We start from the raw sequence: 18,515 nt of genomic DNA on the forward strand, positions 1-18,515 counted from the left end.
TATGCAGTCAGTTTTAGACTATTTTCCTTATCTCAAGAAGAACCCTATAACCTTTAGCTTTCAACCTCCTATGCCTACTACTTCCCTTCCCTTCCCTTCCCTTCCAGGCCGTAAGCATTTTTCTGTCTCTGCCTATTCTGGACAGTTCTTATAAATGGAATTATCTAATATGTGATCTTTTGTGACTGACTTCTTAGAGTGTTTCCAAGGTTTATCCACCTTGTAATATATATCAGTACTTATTTCGTTTCCCTAAATAGTTTTTATTACTGGATGTATCAGTTTTTTAATTGTGGTAGAGTGTAGATAACATAAAATTTACATCTTAACTATTTTTTTATGTGTATAGTTCAGCAATATTAAGTACATTTACATTGTTGTAAGCCAATCTCCAGGACTCTTCATGTTGCAAAACTGAAACTTTATACAGTAGTCCCCCTTATCCACAAAGGATATATTTCAAACCTGAAACTGTAGGTAGTAGTACCAAACCATATATATACTCTTTTTTCCTGTACATTTAGTTTATAAATTAGGCACAGTAAGAGATTCACAACAACAATAATAAAATAGAACTATTATAACAATATATTTTAATAAAAATTATAGAAATCTCTCTCGAAATATCTTACTGTAATGTACTCACCCTTCTTGTGCTGATGTAAGATGATAAAATGCCTAGGTGATGAGATGAAGTAAGGTGAATGACATAGGCATCGTGATGTAGTGTTAGGCTGCTATTGACCTTCTGACAATATGTCGAAAGCAGGATCATCTGCCTCTGTACTGTTGTTGACTGGGGGTAACTGAAACCATGGACCGTGGTAACTGACAACCACGGATGAGTGGGAATTACTGTACCCATTAAACAATTCCCATTCCTCACTCCCTCCAGCCCCTGGCAACCACCATTCTGCTTTCTGTCTTTATGAATTTGACCACTCTAGGTACTTCATATAAGTAGAGTCATAACAGTATTTGTCCTTTTGTGATTGGCTTGTTTCACTTAACATAATCTCCTCAGCATTCATCTCTGTCATTGTCTGTGTCAGAATTTCCTTCCTTTTTAAGGCTGAATATTATTCTAGTGTGTATTTATACCACATTTTGTTTATTCATCCATCAGTAGATATTTGGGTTGCTTCTACTTTTTGGTTATTGTAAATAATGCTGCTATCTATGAACATGGGTATACAAATATCTTTTTGAATTCCTGCCTTTAGTTTTTTTGGTTATATACCCAGAAGAGGAAATACTGGATCACATTGTATTTCTATTTTTAATTTTTTTAGGAACTGCCATACTGTTTTCCATAGTAGGTATACTATTTTACATTCACACCAGCAGTGCACAAGGTTTCCAGTTTCTCCACATCCTTGCTGTGTTGGGGGGCCCATAGGTGGTGTATTAAATTAAGAACATGCAGATTATGACCTGCTGAACGAAAATGCATAAACTACTCACATGGAGTTGGCAGGTAGCTCCTCAGCATCAAGTTCCCATTTTGGGGAAGTGAAAACCCCAGGTTGTTTTGATTGAAGGCATGATTTCAGTTCACTAACACAAAAGAAATACAGTCACATTGGGTGTGGAGCCTATTTAAAAAAAATAATAAATAAAATGGTTTATTTCCACAGGAGTGGATCTCATTTTATATATATTTGATAATTAACAGTAGGGCAATGGGGGAATCTCAATGAAAAGTCCTAGAGTGTTTTGTTAGCTAGAACACTATTTTTTTTTTTTTTTTTAAGATTTATTTATTTATTTGACAGAGACACAGAGAGAGAGGGAACACAAGCAGGGGGAGAGGGAGAGGGAGAAGCAGGCTTCCCGCCGAGCAGGGAGCCCAATGCGGGGCTCGATCCCAGAACCCTGGGATCATGACCTGAGCCGAAGGCAGATGCTTAACGACTGAGCCACCCAGGAGCCTCTAGAACACTTTTTTTTAATCATAGTTAGGACTCACAGAGATTGTGAGTATGGTTTGTTTTGTTGTAATTTTAATAATTAAAATTTTTAATCAAGTTTGATCTTCATTTATTAGAAAACTTCTTACCTGATTTGGAGGAAATATATTTCTTTTCTGTTTAAAGGTGAAGTGGATCCTAAAGAGAGGATAGCACGACAACGGAAACTATTACAGAAGAAACTTGGTCTTAATATGGGAGAGGCCATTGGAATGAGTACTGAAGAACTCTTCAATGATGAAGATTTGGATTATACCCCGACTTCAGCAGCCCTTGTAAACAAACAACCTGTAGGTAAAATCTTTGATTGTTTGATTGCAAATAATAATACAAAGGTTTTGCCTCATTTTGCCATGTAATTGCAATTTAAAAAAATGCTGTTCCTAATTATGCTCATTACCGCTTGTGCCACCATAATTTAGTGTCTTCGTAAATGGATTTCTAACAACAGATTCTTAAGAGACAAAGTTCAGCCTACCTTGTAGACTCTGGATTGACTGTTAGATAAAAGCTGTGGGGGACTTTTTAGGAGCCACTGCTGTTGAGAGATCCTAGTTTTTTCCTTTGTTTTTTAGTGAAAAGAAAAAAAAAAAAAGTAAATGCTTGAGAGACTGGAAGATAGTAAGGGCTAGTGTGATGATACTAAAAATCTTTAGAGCTATGACTTATTCTTTTATTTGAGAAAGTAACAGACATGATAACAAGAACACTTTTCAAACAGTGCAAAAAGGTATACAATATGAAGTAAAAGAAGTTTTCAATAATTGATGGACACCCATGTCCCCATGCCCCACAGGCAACCCTTTAACTTGTACATATATACACGAGTATTTGTGTCTTTTTAAGCCATATTTACCTTTTCCCATTTCATATAGCTGAACATATCAATATATACAGATTGATTATATATTTTTTGATAGCTTCATGCTCTTTTGTTGTATTGGCTGTACCATAATTTGCTCTGTTTTCCTCCCTTTTCTCTATTCTTCCAATTCCCTTTGGATGCCTACATGCTGTTACTGCCTTTTTTTTTTTTTTTTTTTTTAATGTCCCAAACTATTTAAGCTCCAGTAAAAGCTGTGGCTCTCTTCTCAGAAAAATTCACATGCAAGTGAAATATTACCATTCAAGGGGTTTGGTATTCTTTCCTCTTGCCCCTGCAGTATCTTTTAGGGTTTCCTGGTCCTTGTTAAGAATTCTTGCTTTGTCGGGCGCCTGGGTGGCTCAGTTGGTTAAGTGACTGTCTTCGGCTCAGGTCATGATCCTGGAGTCCCAGGATCGAGTCCCACATCGGGCTCCTTGCTCAGCGAGGAGTCTGCTTCTGCCTCTGACCTTCCCCCCCTCATGCTCTCTCTCTCTCATTCTCACTCTCTCAAATAGATAAATAAAATCCTTAAAAAAAAAAAAAAGAATTCTTGCTTTGTAGTCATGAAACACCTTCTCTTTCTTTTGGCCTTTTCTTTTGCCTTTATACTAGTTGTTCTCTAAACTATCAGTATTTGCAAACTGTTTTTTAGGGTTAAGGGAGTATGTGTTGATGAGTAACTTTTTTTTTTTTTTTAAAGATTTATTTATTTGAGAGAGAGAATGAGACAGAGAGCATGAGAGAAGGGAGGGTCAGAGGGAGAAGCAGACTCCCCGCTGAGCTGGGAGCCCGATGCAGGACTCGATCTCGGTACTCCAGGATCATGACCTGAGCCGAAGGCAGCCGCTTAACCGACTGAGCCACCCAGGCGCCCCTGTGTTGATGAGTAACTTTTGCAGACAAGAAAATAATTGGAACATTCCAGAGGAAAAAAGAAGAGTACAAAGAGGCAGAAGATATGACATCAGGAAGGAATAGAAAGAAGTGGGGTACAAAGGGAAGCATAGGTGTAAATAAAAAATAAGAAAATAGAATAAAGGAGAATAAAAATATAATGTGATCACAGTGCTGTAATTGTGAAGGATAGAAGAAAAAAAAAGGTGGGCCAGGGATATTAGAGAACATGGGCTATAGACAGAATAGTTGTATATGGGATGGGCAACAGCCAGTTTGAGGTTTGCAGGATCCAAGATGGGTTGGCCTTATATGTCATGGACCTATGGTAGGAGTTGCTTAATGTTACTTATTGCTCTAGGTTCATCACTGCTTGTATTTATGCCAGTGGTCCCTGGACCAAGACTATAGTAGGGCATCCATATGAGTGACCCTGATTGGTTGTCAAAGTGTGAATTTCAGTTGAATATTAATCAGTTGAGAGCAGAAAGGATTTTTAGGCTTGAGTTCAAAGCATTTCTACCTCACAGCCTTTATAATGTCATGAATTTCGGAAAAGAGCAAAAACAGTAGACAGGGGCCCCTGGGTGACACAGTCACTTGAGTGTCCCATTCTTGGTTTCTGCTCAGGTCATGATCTCAGGATGGTGAGATTGAGCCTGGTATTGGGTTCCAAGCTCAGCAAGGAGTCTGCAGAGTTTCTCTCTCCCTCTCCTTCTCTGTGTGTGTGCATGTGCACATGCACACTCTCCCTCTCTCTCTCTTAAGTGAATATATAAATCTTAAAAAAAAAAAAACCCCAAAAAACAAAAGCAAAAAACAGACTGCTTAAGAGGGAAGGAGCAATATGGGCTAAGTTGACTATAGGATGCTAGATCACTACTTATGGCTGTAATTTTCAGTTTTTTCAACAGATTATTATCAGGTTTTTTTTTATTGATGTTCTTTATAACTTTTGGGTGGTATTATGGTTATTTATTCATTTTTTTTTGGTTTTGTTTTGTTTTTATTTTAAATCCGGTATAGTTAACATACAGTGTTATATTAGTTTTGGGTGTACAATATATTGATTCAACAATTCTATACATTACTCAGAGCTTATCAAATAAGTGTACTCTTAATCTCCTTCACCTATTTCACCCATACTTCCATCCACCTCCCCTCTGGTAACCATCAGTTTGTTCTCTACAGTTAAGAGTCTGTTTTTTGGGTTGTCTCTTTTATTTTTTTCTTTGTTCATTTGTTTTGTTTTTTAAATTCCAATTATGAGTGAAATCATATGGTATTTGTCTTTCTCTGACTTATTTTGCTTAGCATTATCCTCTCTAGATCCATCCATGTTATTGCAAATGGCAAGGTTTCATTTTTTATGGCTGAGTAATATTCCATTGTATCTATATACTGCATTTTCTTTATTACTGTGGCTGTTTTGAAGTATCACCTTTTCAGAACCCTCTCTATGGGTTATGATCATACATTTGTGCCTCATCTGTGACAATAAAAATTAAGAAACACACAAGCATCTTTTGGGAATTGGAAGAATAGGGAAAAAGGAAGAAGAGAGTGAAATTATGGTAGAGCCATACAATAGGATAGCATGATGTCAAAATGTGGTCAATTTGGATATAGTGAAATTAATAGACATAGTCCTCTTCTGAGGCTAAGACTATGGGTATTTAACTTCAAAAGTTAAAACAGCATTCTTTTATTCTTTTAGACTCTCCAGGCAGCTGAATTGATTGACTCAGAATTTCGAGCAGGAATGAGCAATAGACAAAAGAACAAAGCTAAAAGAATGGCCAAGTTATTTGCAAAACAGAGATCCAGGGATGCAGTGGAAACTAATGAGAAGAGGTAGTAATCTTTTTTTGCTTATTCATTTAAAATAATGATGCTTTATAGCTTAAATCTGTGTCTGCTTGATTTTTAAAAATATTTGCTGACATTGTCTTTGGCTGTGGAATACCATTTGGATTGTCTTGCTCAATTGTCAGAGATTATTTACTACTACTAGGAACTAGGACAGCTTCCCCAGAATAATTTACACATGCAGATTTTTTTTCTTACTATTTATGACCTTTGGATGAAGGCTGAAGATCTTCCAAGGGAAGTGCATTCCAGGTGGAGAGAACAAATGTAAATGCCTTAATCATAGACTATTCAAGAAACAGAAAGGCCGGGCGCCTGGATGGCTCAGTTGGTTAAGCGACTGCCTTCGGCTCAGGTCATGATCCTGGAGTCTCGGGATCAAGTCCTGCATCGGACTCCCTGCTCAGCGGAGAGTCTGCTTCTCCCTCTGACCCTCCCCCCTCTCATGCTCTCTTTCTCTATCTCATTCTCTCTCAAATAAATAAATAAATAAATCTTAAAAAAAAAAAAAAGAAACAGGCAGTATGTCTAGGATGAGTAGACAGAAGTGAGGGTAGTACAGTGAAGTCAGAGAGATGGTCTAAGGGCCACAAGTTAAGAAAACTGCATGAGTATAGAACTGTCCCAGTGTTACATCATCTGTCTTCCAGCCTGGGGGCTAAGCCAAATAGCAGGTAATAGTGCAGGTTTGTTTACCTAATCTTGTTGTAGGAAAAACTCTGGACAAAATCCTCCTGTTCTTAATGAAATAATAAAAGTGCTATCTGTGTATGGTTTGGAACAGCATTTCTAAGAGTGGTTCAAAACAACCTTCAGAAGCACTTTGAGGGATGTATTAAAATACAGAATTTCATGCCCCACTTAGCTGTATTGAATCAGGATCTTTAGTGGTGGTCTAGAAGTGTTTGAGTAAAGGATAAATTAAATGCATGAGAACTTATAATAAAGTTTTTTTCCAGGTGACAGAACCTTTTGTTTTTCCATCATATGAAGGTAGAAAGTAAGTGTCCACGGCATTTATTTAAAGACTAGACACATAGAGGGAATAAATAATAAACATCTACTTGGTATAGATTTTTACTTGGGGTTAAGTTGTTTTTTTGTTTGGTGGGGTTTTTTTTTTTAGTATGAAAATTTTATTAAGCTTTTATTAAACTGTAGGGTTTTTTAAGCAAATAGCTAGGATTGTATGTAGTAATCTAATAAGTTTCTATTGGCTTTATTCATATAAGCATATTTACCCAAATATTTGAATATTGAAATAGTTGACCTTATTTTTCAGAGTTTATGATTCATTCATTCCACAAATATTTATTGACTGCCTTCTAAGTGCTAGGTACTGTTTTAGGCCCTCAGGATGCATTGGTGAATAAAACAGATAAGAATTCTGCCTTCATGGAGCTTATATTCTAGAGGGAAAAATAAATGAGGAAGAAGAGGGGCACCTGGCAGGGTCAGTCAGTAGAGCATGCAACTCTCCATCTTGGGGTTGTAAGTTCAAGTCCCTTGTTAGGTGTAGAGATTACTTAAAGTCTTTTTTTTTTTTTTTTTTTTTGTAAAATTTTATTTATTTGAGAGAGAGAGAGAGCACGAGAGGGGGGTGGGGTGGCAGGGGGAGAGGGAGAGGGAGAAGCAGACTCCCCACTGAGCAGGGCTCCCAACACAGGGCTCAGTCCCAGGACTCTGGGATCATGACCTGAGCCAAAGGCAGATGCTATCAACTGAGCCACCCAGGCGCCCCCAAAATGAAATCTTTTAAAAAAAGAAGATAAATAAGTAAATATAGTGTGTATATATATGCATATATCATGTTAATGATAAGGGTTAAGAAACACAAAGGAGATAAAACAAAGAACATGTGGAATGTTTTGTGGGGAGTTTGAAATTTTAGATAGGATGGTCAGGGAGGGATTCAAAGAGGTGACTTTTCATTAAAGATCAGAAAGAAGTGAGGATGCTAGTCCTATGAATATTTGGAAAAGACATTCCAAGTAGAGGGAACAGCAAAAGCAAATGTCTGGAAGGAGAAACATGCCTAAAAGTTCAAGGACAATACGGTGACCAACCAGTGTGGCTAGATTGGAGAGAATTAGGGGAAGAATAATAGGGAGTGAATTAGGGGAATAATAATTAGAAATGGTATTAAGGAGGGCCAGATTTCTTTCATCACCTTTAGAAAAAATGGTTGGCCAAATAAATCATATTATTAAGATGGAGAGGATGTTTATAGAGAATAATGCTGTATATACCTTAACTGTGCTAATTGTCCTTTCTTTTAATAGTGAATAAAGTAGTTTAATTTGCCTTATCTTCTGTAATGCTTTACTATTAGGCTAGCCTCAATATTTTTGTTCTGGTCATAAAATAACATTTCCTCAGGTTTTCTGGATACATTTTTCATCGGTCAGTTATCTCTATGTTTTTCAAGAGCTGGTAGGATTATAGTATGGTTACTCAGTATGTTCGTTTCCTCCAGGGTACAAAAGCTTAGTAAAGTTATGCTGGGCCAGATTTAGGTTGTTAGACCAAGACAGTTTAAAACAAAAAGGAGAAGAGCTGGTTGTTGAGAAGAAGTAAAAAAGACTTGTTAGATTTGAGATTCAATTTGAAAGTGAGAATTTATGGACCTATTTTACATTCATCAGTGAGGGTAGGAGAATATATTTTACTCAAAACTTTTTAAGTGGTTACTCTTATTTGATAGTGAAATTTTAAGTAAACTGTATAAGTAGAATATGGTAAAACATTTGTTCAAATGATGGATTCTCTTACATTCTTTGTGGTTCACATTATTCCTTATTCACTTTTTTAAATGGTGCCTTTTATTTTTTAGCAATGATAGCACTGATGGGGAACCAGAAGAAAAGAGACGAAAAATAGCAAATGTTGTTATTAATCAGTCTGCAAATGATTCCAAAGTCTTGATTGATAATATTCCAGACAGTTCTTCCTTAATTGAAGAGGTACTATTGAAATGCCTTAAGGGGTCTTTTAAAATTGTTTATAATTTTATTATACTGATATGTCAGTAGATAATATTTAATAATCTATCCATTGAAGTATCTTTACTTCATTAGTAAAAATTTTAATTATTTAAAATTTTAAAGCCTATTATTAGATCTACAAATAAATACACTTTATTAAATTACTTAAATTGTTAGCATAAAACAGACCTTTTGAATTAGTAGTAATTCTGTTTTTCTTATTCAGACAAATGAATGGCCTTTAGAAAGCTTTTGCGAAGAACTTTGCAATGACCTTTTTAATCCCTCCTGGGAGGTAAGATTTCTTCATTCCAGCTTCTCTCAGCTCTACTTTTTTTTTTTTTTTTTTGCTAATGAAGGGAGTCATGTCAAGCGCAGTCTGTTTTTGTTAGGGTCCCTATTCTTCTGTTGTGTACCTCTCAGAACCACTGACCTGGGCAATTCATATCAGTCACCTTCTAAGCAGAAAACTTGAGACTGATTTTCACCTTTCATATACATTTTGGTCTTATTTCTTTAGTGAATTGTTCATTTCTTTTCATTTTTTTTAGCTGTAGTATAAGGACTTGCATATCTCGCCCAAATAGTAAAAACTTCCTTTTTAAGTGGACAGTTTTGATTCAGAGCAGTAGTTTCCAAACCAGCTTTTTAGTCTCAGAAATATTTCTTCAAAGAAAATCTTGATCAGATTCCAATATGTAAAAGAGATGAAAGTGAAGTTCCTCTAATTGAAGTTGAGGGTTGGTGGTCTCAAAGCATTCTGTCCTACATTGGTTGGCTTCTGGGTAATTTAAAAAGCACTGCTTTGGAATACCTTTTAGAGTTTCTGCTCCTTGATGTACTTCTGTTTAAAGTTATTCAAGTCTTAATTTAAATTGGGTCTTGAATAAGTGGGTGCAGTGTCAGTGGCCTGTTTCCTCCCTTCCGGATGACACTTCAGAAGGCCACAGGGTGACAGTGAAGCATTAGTCATGAGACAGTTGAATTATTTTCCTTTCACATTTACCCTGGTAGCTTTGGAACTTAGTTTTAATATATATATTTCTAAAATATTGATGTTGGACTTAGAACAACATTCTTTCCTCTCTTTTGCTGAGGATAATGCTGAATGCAGATAAAGGGTAGGGAAGTGATAGCCAAATAGATTAATATCTCAGAAGGATTTTAGAATAATTGTTTTCTTAGCTTGATTTTAGAAAAATTCAACATACCCAAATTGTGAAATTAATATATGTAAATTTTCTTGGATAGCAGAAGAAAAACATATTCTTTTCAAGTGTCACTTTATTCTGATTTCTTAAAAATTTAATATCCCTTTTTCATATTGAAGAAAAGTTAAACTCAGTTTTTTAAGCATTTAGCCTCTGACATTTGCTTCTTGTTTGTTTTTAGGTTCGGCATGGTGCAGGCACTGGTCTTAGGGAAATCCTTAAAGCTCATGGAAAAAGTGGTGGTAAAATGGGAGATAGCACTTTAGAAGAGGTAAGTGTAGTAAAGGACCAGTTATTACCAAATTTCAGTAGTTGGCTTCTTTTCCCAAGACAGGGAAGTTAGAGAGTTTGGGCCATGACATAGAAATGATAAATAGATAAATAATAAGAAATATGGAAAGGTGAATATGAGGAAAAAAGTAGAAAGTTAGGAAGAAGTCTGTTTATTAACAGAGAAAGAATGAGTTCGTGGGAAAGATACGTTCAGAAACATTGAGTAGAAAAATATGTAGAAGCAAGAGTAAGCAGGATATAATGGATTGGAAAGTAGAGGAAGAGGAATAATAAGAGGATAGTTTGGAGGTCATTAAGCAATATGATTGGTGTAGCATGAGACACTGGTAATAGGATAGATAATAGATACATGACAGATATGATTGAAATCAGAGCAACTTTGAGTAGTTTCTTAATTTCTCTTGGAGTGCAAGTAACATAATAGAATTCATGAATTTTAAAGATTTTGGTATGGTATGTTTGAACCTAATCAGTCAACAAACATGATGTGGTTAATTTAAAGGTAGTAATTGGGACTGTGCTATATTTTGGTTATTGCTCCTACAGCTAAAATAGTCTGTCCCAATATTTTAGTTTTTATTTTGGACCTGTTTCCTCAGCCCCCAATGTGAAGTATGATCTTGATCTGTTAATTAAAAAATGATTGTTTTAACAGATGATTCAGCAGCATCAAGAGTGGTTGGAAGACTTAGTTATTAGACTCCTTTGTGTTTTTGCATTAGACAGATTTGGTGACTTTGTTTCTGATGAAGTAAGTATCACCTAAAGGAGGCTTTGCCCAATCAAATTTCAAATTCCACAGAATAAATTTTTTTGTAAATGAGTTTTCTTCCTTTGTCATTCATAGGTTGTGGCACCAGTTCGTGAAACTTGTGCTCAGACATTAGGTGTGGTGTTAAAACACATGAGTGAAACAGGAGTTCATAAGACTGTGGATGTGCTGCTTAAGTTACTTACACAAGAACAATGGGAAGTTAGGCATGGTGGTCTGCTGGGAATAAAGTATGCTTTGGCAGTTCGTCAGGTAAACACTTCAGGTTTTGAAGCATGTATGGGAGAGTTTTTTTTCCCCTCTTAGTTTATTTTCTTTAATTATGTGAAATGACCCTAGATTCTTAGTGTTACAGATAAGCCAGTATTTCAAGATTTGCCTTCTTGAGGTAGTGTCATAGACCTAGGTAGAGCTAATAAGAATTTAAGTACAAATCAAAAGATGGTTTGTTAGGTTTGGAAACCTGTTCCTGTTTCATAGCAAGACCAGTTCTCAGGGAGATTCCTAGTGTATGATCCTAGGAGTAGCCCCTGTGGGCTAGCTCTTTTGGGGAAATTGAAAGAAGAATAGATTGGAGTTAGAAACTAGAAGGGATGGCTTTTCCTGCCTTCTTCTCTCACACCCCTTTTGGTTGTCAGTAGTGTTGAATAAGAAATAGAAGTTGAGGTTCTAGCACCAGTGGTATGTATGTGTGTGTGTGTCTGTGTGTTCACACAGGGAGTTCATAGTGAAAACATGTTCTGATGTTTTAAGCCACATTGAATAATAAAGTACTTGATACTGTTGTGGTCTTTTTCAAATGGGATTAGTTACACATAGGCTTCTATTGATGTTATTTTTCTTTTTTGTTTATATGATTCCTTTTTTTTTTTTTTTTTTTAAGATTTTATTTATTTGAGAGAGAGTGAGCATGAATGGTGAGGTGAGACAGAGGGAGAAGCAGACTCCCTGCTGAGCAGGGAGCCTGATGCATGGCTCAATCCCAGGACCCTGAGATCATGACCTGAGCCGAAGGCAGATGCTTACCGACTGAGCTACCCAGGCGCCCCTGTGTGATTCCTTTTTAATAAGGATTGGGATTTATGGGGCTCCTGGCTGGCTCAGTCAGAAGTGTGTGTGACTTGTGATCTCGGGATCGTGAGTTCGAGCCCCACGCTGGGTGTAGAGAGTACTTAAAATAACTTAAAAAAAAGATTAGGATTGGGCGCCTGGGTGGCTCAGTTGGTTAAGCGACTGCCTTCGGCTCAGGTCATGGTCCTGGAGTCCCGGGATCGAGTCCCGCATCGGGCTCCCTGCTCGGCAGGGAGCCTGCTTCTCCCTCTGACCCTCCCCCCTCTCATGTGCTCTCTCTCTCTCATTCTCTCTGGCTCAAATAAATAAATAAAATCTTTAAAAAAAAAAAAAAAAGATTAGGATTTATGTTTTCCTGTGGTAAATTTAATAAAAAATGTTTAAGCACAATAATTGAATTATAGAAAATTAATCTATTTTGATGTACTGTTTTACAGGATGTAATTAATACTTTATTACCTAAAGTTTTAACTAGAATCATTGAAGGACTTCAGGACCTTGATGATGATGTCAGAGCTGTTGCTGCAGCATCATTAGTACCCGTGGTAGAAAGCCTGGTGTATCTTCAGACACAGAAAGTAAATTAAATATTTTTGCATTTTCTTCTATAGAGCTTGTTTACATTCAGGGTGTAGAGTATTAGCAAAAACATTGAGTACTTTTTTCTCCTTCACCCCCCCCCTTTTTTAAGATTTTATTTTTAAGTAATCTCTACACCCAACGTAGGGCTCAAACTTAGAACCCTGAGATTGAGAGTTTCATGCTCTACCAACTGAGTCAGCCAGGCACCCCATCCTCCATTTTTCTTATGACAGATAGTGCTCTGATGTTGCAATTTCAATTATATATTATCCTTTGAGGAGTGAATTTTGTCTACTAATCTACTTCCCCATCATGTACAGAATATACATAGGGAACTTCTTTGAGAAGAAAGCAACCATTTCTTCTTTATTTCACTCCTGGTTTTTAGATATATGGAATATTTTTTGTTTTGATTTTGGTTTTGGCTTTAGGTTTTTTAAATCTGGTCTCATTTTTTGAAATGGCCTCTTTTAAGATCTGTCTGACTTTCTTTTGTATATCAAAACCAGAACACGCATATTTAGAAGTGCAGCAAGCAGTATTTACTTAAAAGCTCAAAAACTAAATTTGTCTTTTCATGATGATTAGTATTGTTTTAAATATATTAAAGTTACTTTATACAGAGGGTGATATCTTGTGTGTGTATACTGTATTGTTTTCAGAGTTTGTTTTTTTACATAAAAGAGAGTATTGGCATAAAATGGAGTATTGGCTATCTTAATTCCTGATTTCTCCCATTATGAGCCTGGTTAGAAAGGGAAGTGCCAAAGTAGAGTTGAGTGGCATTTAAAGAGGGGTAGAGAATTACTAAACGCAAATAATGTCTCCTCAATTTTGCTCAAAACTGGTACTCTCCAAGGGCATGGGAATTGTATGTTTTTGAATCAGTAGTGGCTACAGTCTGGCATGGCTTGTGCATATTTTGTGTAAAATAAATAACTGTTTTCTTAATAACTGATCTTCTAGGTACCCTTCATTATAAATACACTATGGGATGCTCTTCTGGAACTAGATGATCTTACAGCTTCAACAAATAGTATTATGACTCTTCTTTCATCCTTATTAACTTATCCTCAGGTCCAACAATGCAGGTAATTATTTGTAGTTAGTGGAGTAAAGTAAGAAGTGTTTACATACATTTCCAGATAAACCTAAAAATACAATAGTGTAGCATCTTTAAGAAAAGCACTGTAAGTTGGGGATGCCAAAGAGTACTATTTCCAAGCAGCCTTTTCTTCTTTATTCTCTAACCACCAGCACATTTGGGGCAGGAACTTAAAAAGGTCATATTCTTTACCCTTGGGCTACTTTGGTTATATAATTCTTCATCTTGTTCATCCTATGATAGTTAACTTCAGAAATAGGATCATTGCGGATTATCTTCCATCTCTAGCCCCAGAATATAGAATTTCAGCTTTATTTAGAGACATTTAGCTAATAGAATTATAATTGAATCATCAGCATTACATTTTCCAAAATTTGCTCCTCTGTGAACTTTTTCTTGTAATGTTCCTTCCAGGTCCTTCTTGACTTCCATGATTTTACTGATCAGGAAGGGAATACGTAATAGTATAATATAATTAACAGAGGTAGAGACTGAATGAGGCCAAGACATAAACCAAAACTTTTAAGTGTCACCTGTTTTCCTGTCCTGATAATTGAAATAAAGTTCAGCTAATTAATGTATTCCCTACCTTTTAGACTGCCACTGAATAATACTCTTTCTATTAATAGTATCTTTGGAGATACTGAAGAAAAAATTCATATGCAACTTTAAAAACCACAGATGAGAAAATTAAGTACTGTCTTAGCCTAGTGAGGATGTTTAGTGAATATTCACATGATTATGATTATAAATGATTTCTGGCTCTGTGAGTCTATTTCCAGTGAAAATCATAGATGTGTTAAAAATATGTACAGAATGTTTCAAATAATACTGACCCTGATGGAAGTACTTCAGTGTTAAATTCAGGCCTACAAGTTGGAAGACCAGAGTAAGTGCCTATAAAAGCAAATGAAGAGAAAAAGTGGTAGTGCATATATGGTATTTCCTAATTTTCAGGTACTTTTCAATTAGTAGTAAAAGCTATAGGGATTAAATGAGTTCATCTATGTGAAAGCCCTTTTCAAGCCACAAAATGCAAGAGTCTTTAATTAACCCTAAATCAGAGGTTGGCCAACTTTTTCTGTGAAAGCCCAGATGGTGGTAGTTTTGGTTTTATGGGCCATGTCATCATTGTCAAAACTACTCAGCTATGCATATTGTAGTGCAAAAGCAGCCATAGACAGTACATAAAGGAATGAACATGGCTGTGCTCCATTAAAACTTTATTTTAAAAAAACCAGGTCGAGTGGGTTTGGACCATGAGCCTTTGTTAACAGCTGCTCTAAATAAAGGACTTAGGATTAAAAAAAAAAATCATTGAGTAGGTAGTGTCAGGAAAGCCAGATAATATAAGAAAATGAAAGTAGTAATGAAAATTCTGTTAATTCAATGTGAAATAATGTAGCTTTAAATTTTTTTCAAAATTGCCTTATTAGAAAATTTGCTGCATATATTATATTTGACAGATACTTTCCAGCTTATGTAAGAAATGCAGCATGTCATTGGGAGCATGAACAGTTACTACACTATTACCAAGACCTTGTTATAATGCTTTTACATAGATCAAATCTGTTTTAGGTCTCTGTGTGCATGTATTTAATTTACAATTTTATAAGTAAATTTACTAAATGTGTAAATAAATGTAAGAAGTGATGTTCATCAAACCTGCAAATAATGAAAATAGTGTTAAAAGATAGGCCTCCTGAGGTGAACCACAAAAGAACAGATAGTTACACTTGCCATATTCTTTTTTGTTCATGCCTTTTTCTATAGAGTTACATATTTCAAACACTATTTATAAAAAAAAAATCATTTCCTAATCCAAGGTAATTTTTATAAATGACTCATGGTTGTGACAGGAATTCTGTTGTCCAAATTGTTAGCATAGATGTGGCTTTGCTTGTTTTTCTGCAAAGTTCTAATCTGTGAGAAGGAAGATATTTGAGTTTTCTTGACTTAGTAATGCTAAATCAGGATAACAAATTTCAGAGCTACTACCATACCATCTCTTGCTCATTTGATATGTGGCAGAGGTGACCCCAAAGGGGAATGTAAGTTAGGTGCAACAATTAACAGTCTTGATTTTGTGTAATCTGATTACCAGTTAAGATACATGTCCCATTTTCCTGAGTAAGAACAGATTGAAATTAAGGGCAGTTATATTAGAAAGTTCTTATTTGAAAAAGTAATTCATGGCATTAGTGCCATAGAACTTAATGTTAATATTTTTTTATGACTACGTTTGCTCTGGCTATTCTGGTTCTGTAACAACAGTTCTGAACAAGGATGTTAAATGAATGTTCATATGAAAATTGTATTATGTTTTTAAAATTTATTCATCAAGAAAGATACTAGGTCCATATGGACATATTTAGATAATGTATCAACAGAGTTTCAACTGAGAATGAGTAAGATTAATTTGTGTTTTCTTTGTTAGTATTCAGCAGTCACTCACAGTTTTAGTTCCACGTGTCTGGCCTTTTTTGCATCACACTATATCATCAGTTCGAAGAGCAGCATTGGAAACTCTGTTTACGTTATTATCAACACAGGACCAGGTAAGAACTAATAACTGTATAGTGATCTTGAAATTATATAAAATAATTTTATAAAATAAATCTGACCACCAGGTTATCTATGCTACATATTCAAAGATCAGGAGAATGCTGGGCCTAGTAGAAGTGGTATGGTGACCACGTAGACACATAAGAATCATGAGGGCAGAAATATTTTAATATTTTGTTCTAGGTCATAGTCCCAGTGCTTGGAATAGTGCTTAACACATAAGAGCCTTCAACAAATATTTGTTGAGTGAAAGATTGAATAGTCTGTCAGAGATCTGTTAATTCAGTTTTTGCTTGCTTTGTGTGGTTGACAGCTGGATGGTTGGCAGAGCTCATCCCAGGTTAGGAGGCTACATTTAGAGCTCTACAGTATGACTTCTAAAGACTGATGATGAAACTCCTAGGCACTTGCCTCCTCTTAAGAATTACTTAATCTTTTTTTTTTCTTAAAGATTGTATTTATTTATTTGAGAGAGAGAGAATGCTCACACACAAGCAGGGGTAGGATCAGAGGGAGAGGGAAGAGCAGACTCCCTGCTGCATAGGGAGCCTGATGCAGGACTCAATCCCAGGACTCTGGGATCATGACCTGAGCCGAAAGCAGATGCTTAATCACTGAGCCACCCAGGCGCCCAAGAATTACTTAAACTTAAGAGCATGGTGTTTCTAAGGATAATATACTTCAGGAGTCATACATGGAAGTGCCTAGAAAGATCTTTCAGGTAATATCACTGTGTGAATGGAGTCTGTGCTGACTTGAAGAGTCTTTGCCCTGCCTGTAAAAGGCTTCACATTTCTATTTGAAAAATAACTATAGGTCAAACAAAATACTAGAATTTGGAGAAATACCATAAGGAATCCATTCTGACATGCTGTTATTTGTTGGTACTACAGATCGAGCCAGTCATCTTTCAAAAGCAGTGGTTGATTTTTTATTTTATTTATTTATTTATTGTTAGACAACAGATTATGGTATGGGTATATGTCTCTCTTGTGTTCACTAATCATGCATTTCTGTGTGATTTAGGAATATTTAAAGAGGGGGGGATATTCCATGTAGACTTGTTTTAATCTGCAGCATGGTATTGTGTTGCACTTCTGTGACTCAGTATGTATAAATTTTGTTTTGCCTTTTTTTTTTTTTTAATTTTATCTAATCAGACTCTTCTGAGGAAAAACTACCAGGTTTGTTTTATAACCCTCAGTTGATCAGGCATGACAAAACTGACATGAGTTGTTTTGAATTTTCACTTCTTTTCTGTTTTGTGGTTTTGTCTAAATGTTCTGATGGAAGTATTCTTAAATTTATTTTGGTTAGCCTTCTTGAAATTACCAGATTTCTTCACTTCATGTTGTTCTTTATTATTTTTCTAATAGACTTTAAGAGCAGTTTTAAGTTTACCGAAAAACTGAGTGAAAAGTACATAGTTTTTTTGTTTGTTTGTTTGTTTTTTAAGTACATAGTTCTCTGGGCGCCTGGATGGCTCAGTCGTTAGGTATCTGCCTTCGGCTTGGATCTTGCTCCCAGGGTCCTGGGATTAAGCCCCACGTCGGGCTCCCTGTTCGGCGGGAAGCTGACTCCTCCCTCTCCCACCACTTATGCATAGGTCTCCAATATTTGTTAAATAAATTTGTATAAAATTCTATGCAGGGTGTTCTGAGAAATTTTTTAAAATTCCAACATTATTCTTACCTTGCAAAAGTTTACAGTGTAATCGTGACAAGACTCTTCTGTGATAAGTTTAATAACCCCGGCAAAGAGTTAAATAATGGAAGAGCAGAATATGAGAGGTGTCAGAAAGCAGCATTGAGGGCTAAACTAAGTCCTGAAAGACCAGGAGGATTTGGGTGATAAGGTTAAAAAACTAATCTTCTGTTCTCCCTAATTATCTAATATCTTCAATATGCACTTTTACAAACATACCATTTTTCTGAGTAATATGTCAGTTTCAGATTAGGCAAGTATACAGAATGTGTTTGGGAACAAAGAGCTTTTCCAGTCTATTCCCTTTAGACAATTAAATGTATCCTGCTTTTGTATTTTTCTTCGTTATTCTGGTATGTGCATGATCCTTTATTTTTTGAGTTTTCATGTTTATTGTGTTTCCAATATCCTTTTGTGGTAGTTATCTATACCTCTAACTTCTTTTTCTCTTCTTGAAAAATTTTTAATGATATCACTAATGAAACATCCTGTTTCTATCTAGCTTCTGTCTTCAGATTGTCTCTTTACTGAAAGTCATCCTATCAGCAAAACTTAATATTGACGCATATAGAATATTTTGTGTTTTGTCACTGCCCTGAGCCTTTCTCTCCATATTCTCACCATTGAAG

The 18,515-nt window shown here is 35.8% G+C and overlaps 1 protein-coding gene across 5 annotated transcripts in view; it reads left to right on the plus strand.

Annotated features, from left to right (window-relative positions):
- Positions 1 to 18,515, plus strand: part of BTAF1 (B-TFIID TATA-box binding protein associated factor 1) — a 111,140-nt gene that overhangs the window by 27,265 nt on the left and 65,360 nt on the right. For all 5 annotated transcript variants that reach the window (XR_010412517.1, XR_010412518.1, XM_045878414.2 and 2 more), the window contains 10 exons: positions 2,097 to 2,260; positions 5,447 to 5,583; positions 8,432 to 8,561; positions 8,809 to 8,877; positions 9,975 to 10,064; positions 10,743 to 10,838; positions 10,935 to 11,111; positions 12,368 to 12,508; positions 13,479 to 13,603; positions 16,055 to 16,175. Coding sequence is in view for 3 of the 5 variants with exons in the window: in XM_045878414.2 (XP_045734370.1) it covers positions 2,097 to 2,260; positions 5,447 to 5,583; positions 8,432 to 8,561; positions 8,809 to 8,877; positions 9,975 to 10,064; positions 10,743 to 10,838; positions 10,935 to 11,111; positions 12,368 to 12,508; positions 13,479 to 13,603; positions 16,055 to 16,175 (1,250 nt within the window). In the remaining 2 variants the exon portion in view is untranslated. The remainder of the gene's footprint in view (positions 1 to 2,096; positions 2,261 to 5,446; positions 5,584 to 8,431; positions 8,562 to 8,808; positions 8,878 to 9,974; positions 10,065 to 10,742; positions 10,839 to 10,934; positions 11,112 to 12,367; positions 12,509 to 13,478; positions 13,604 to 16,054; positions 16,176 to 18,515) is intronic.

Source organism: Mirounga angustirostris, unplaced genomic scaffold (genome assembly GCF_029215605.1).
Source record: "Mirounga angustirostris isolate CCGP_5_RB_7025 unplaced genomic scaffold, mMirAng1.0.hap1 SCAF_6, whole genome shotgun sequence".
NCBI lineage: Eukaryota > Metazoa > Chordata > Mammalia > Carnivora > Phocidae > Mirounga > Mirounga angustirostris.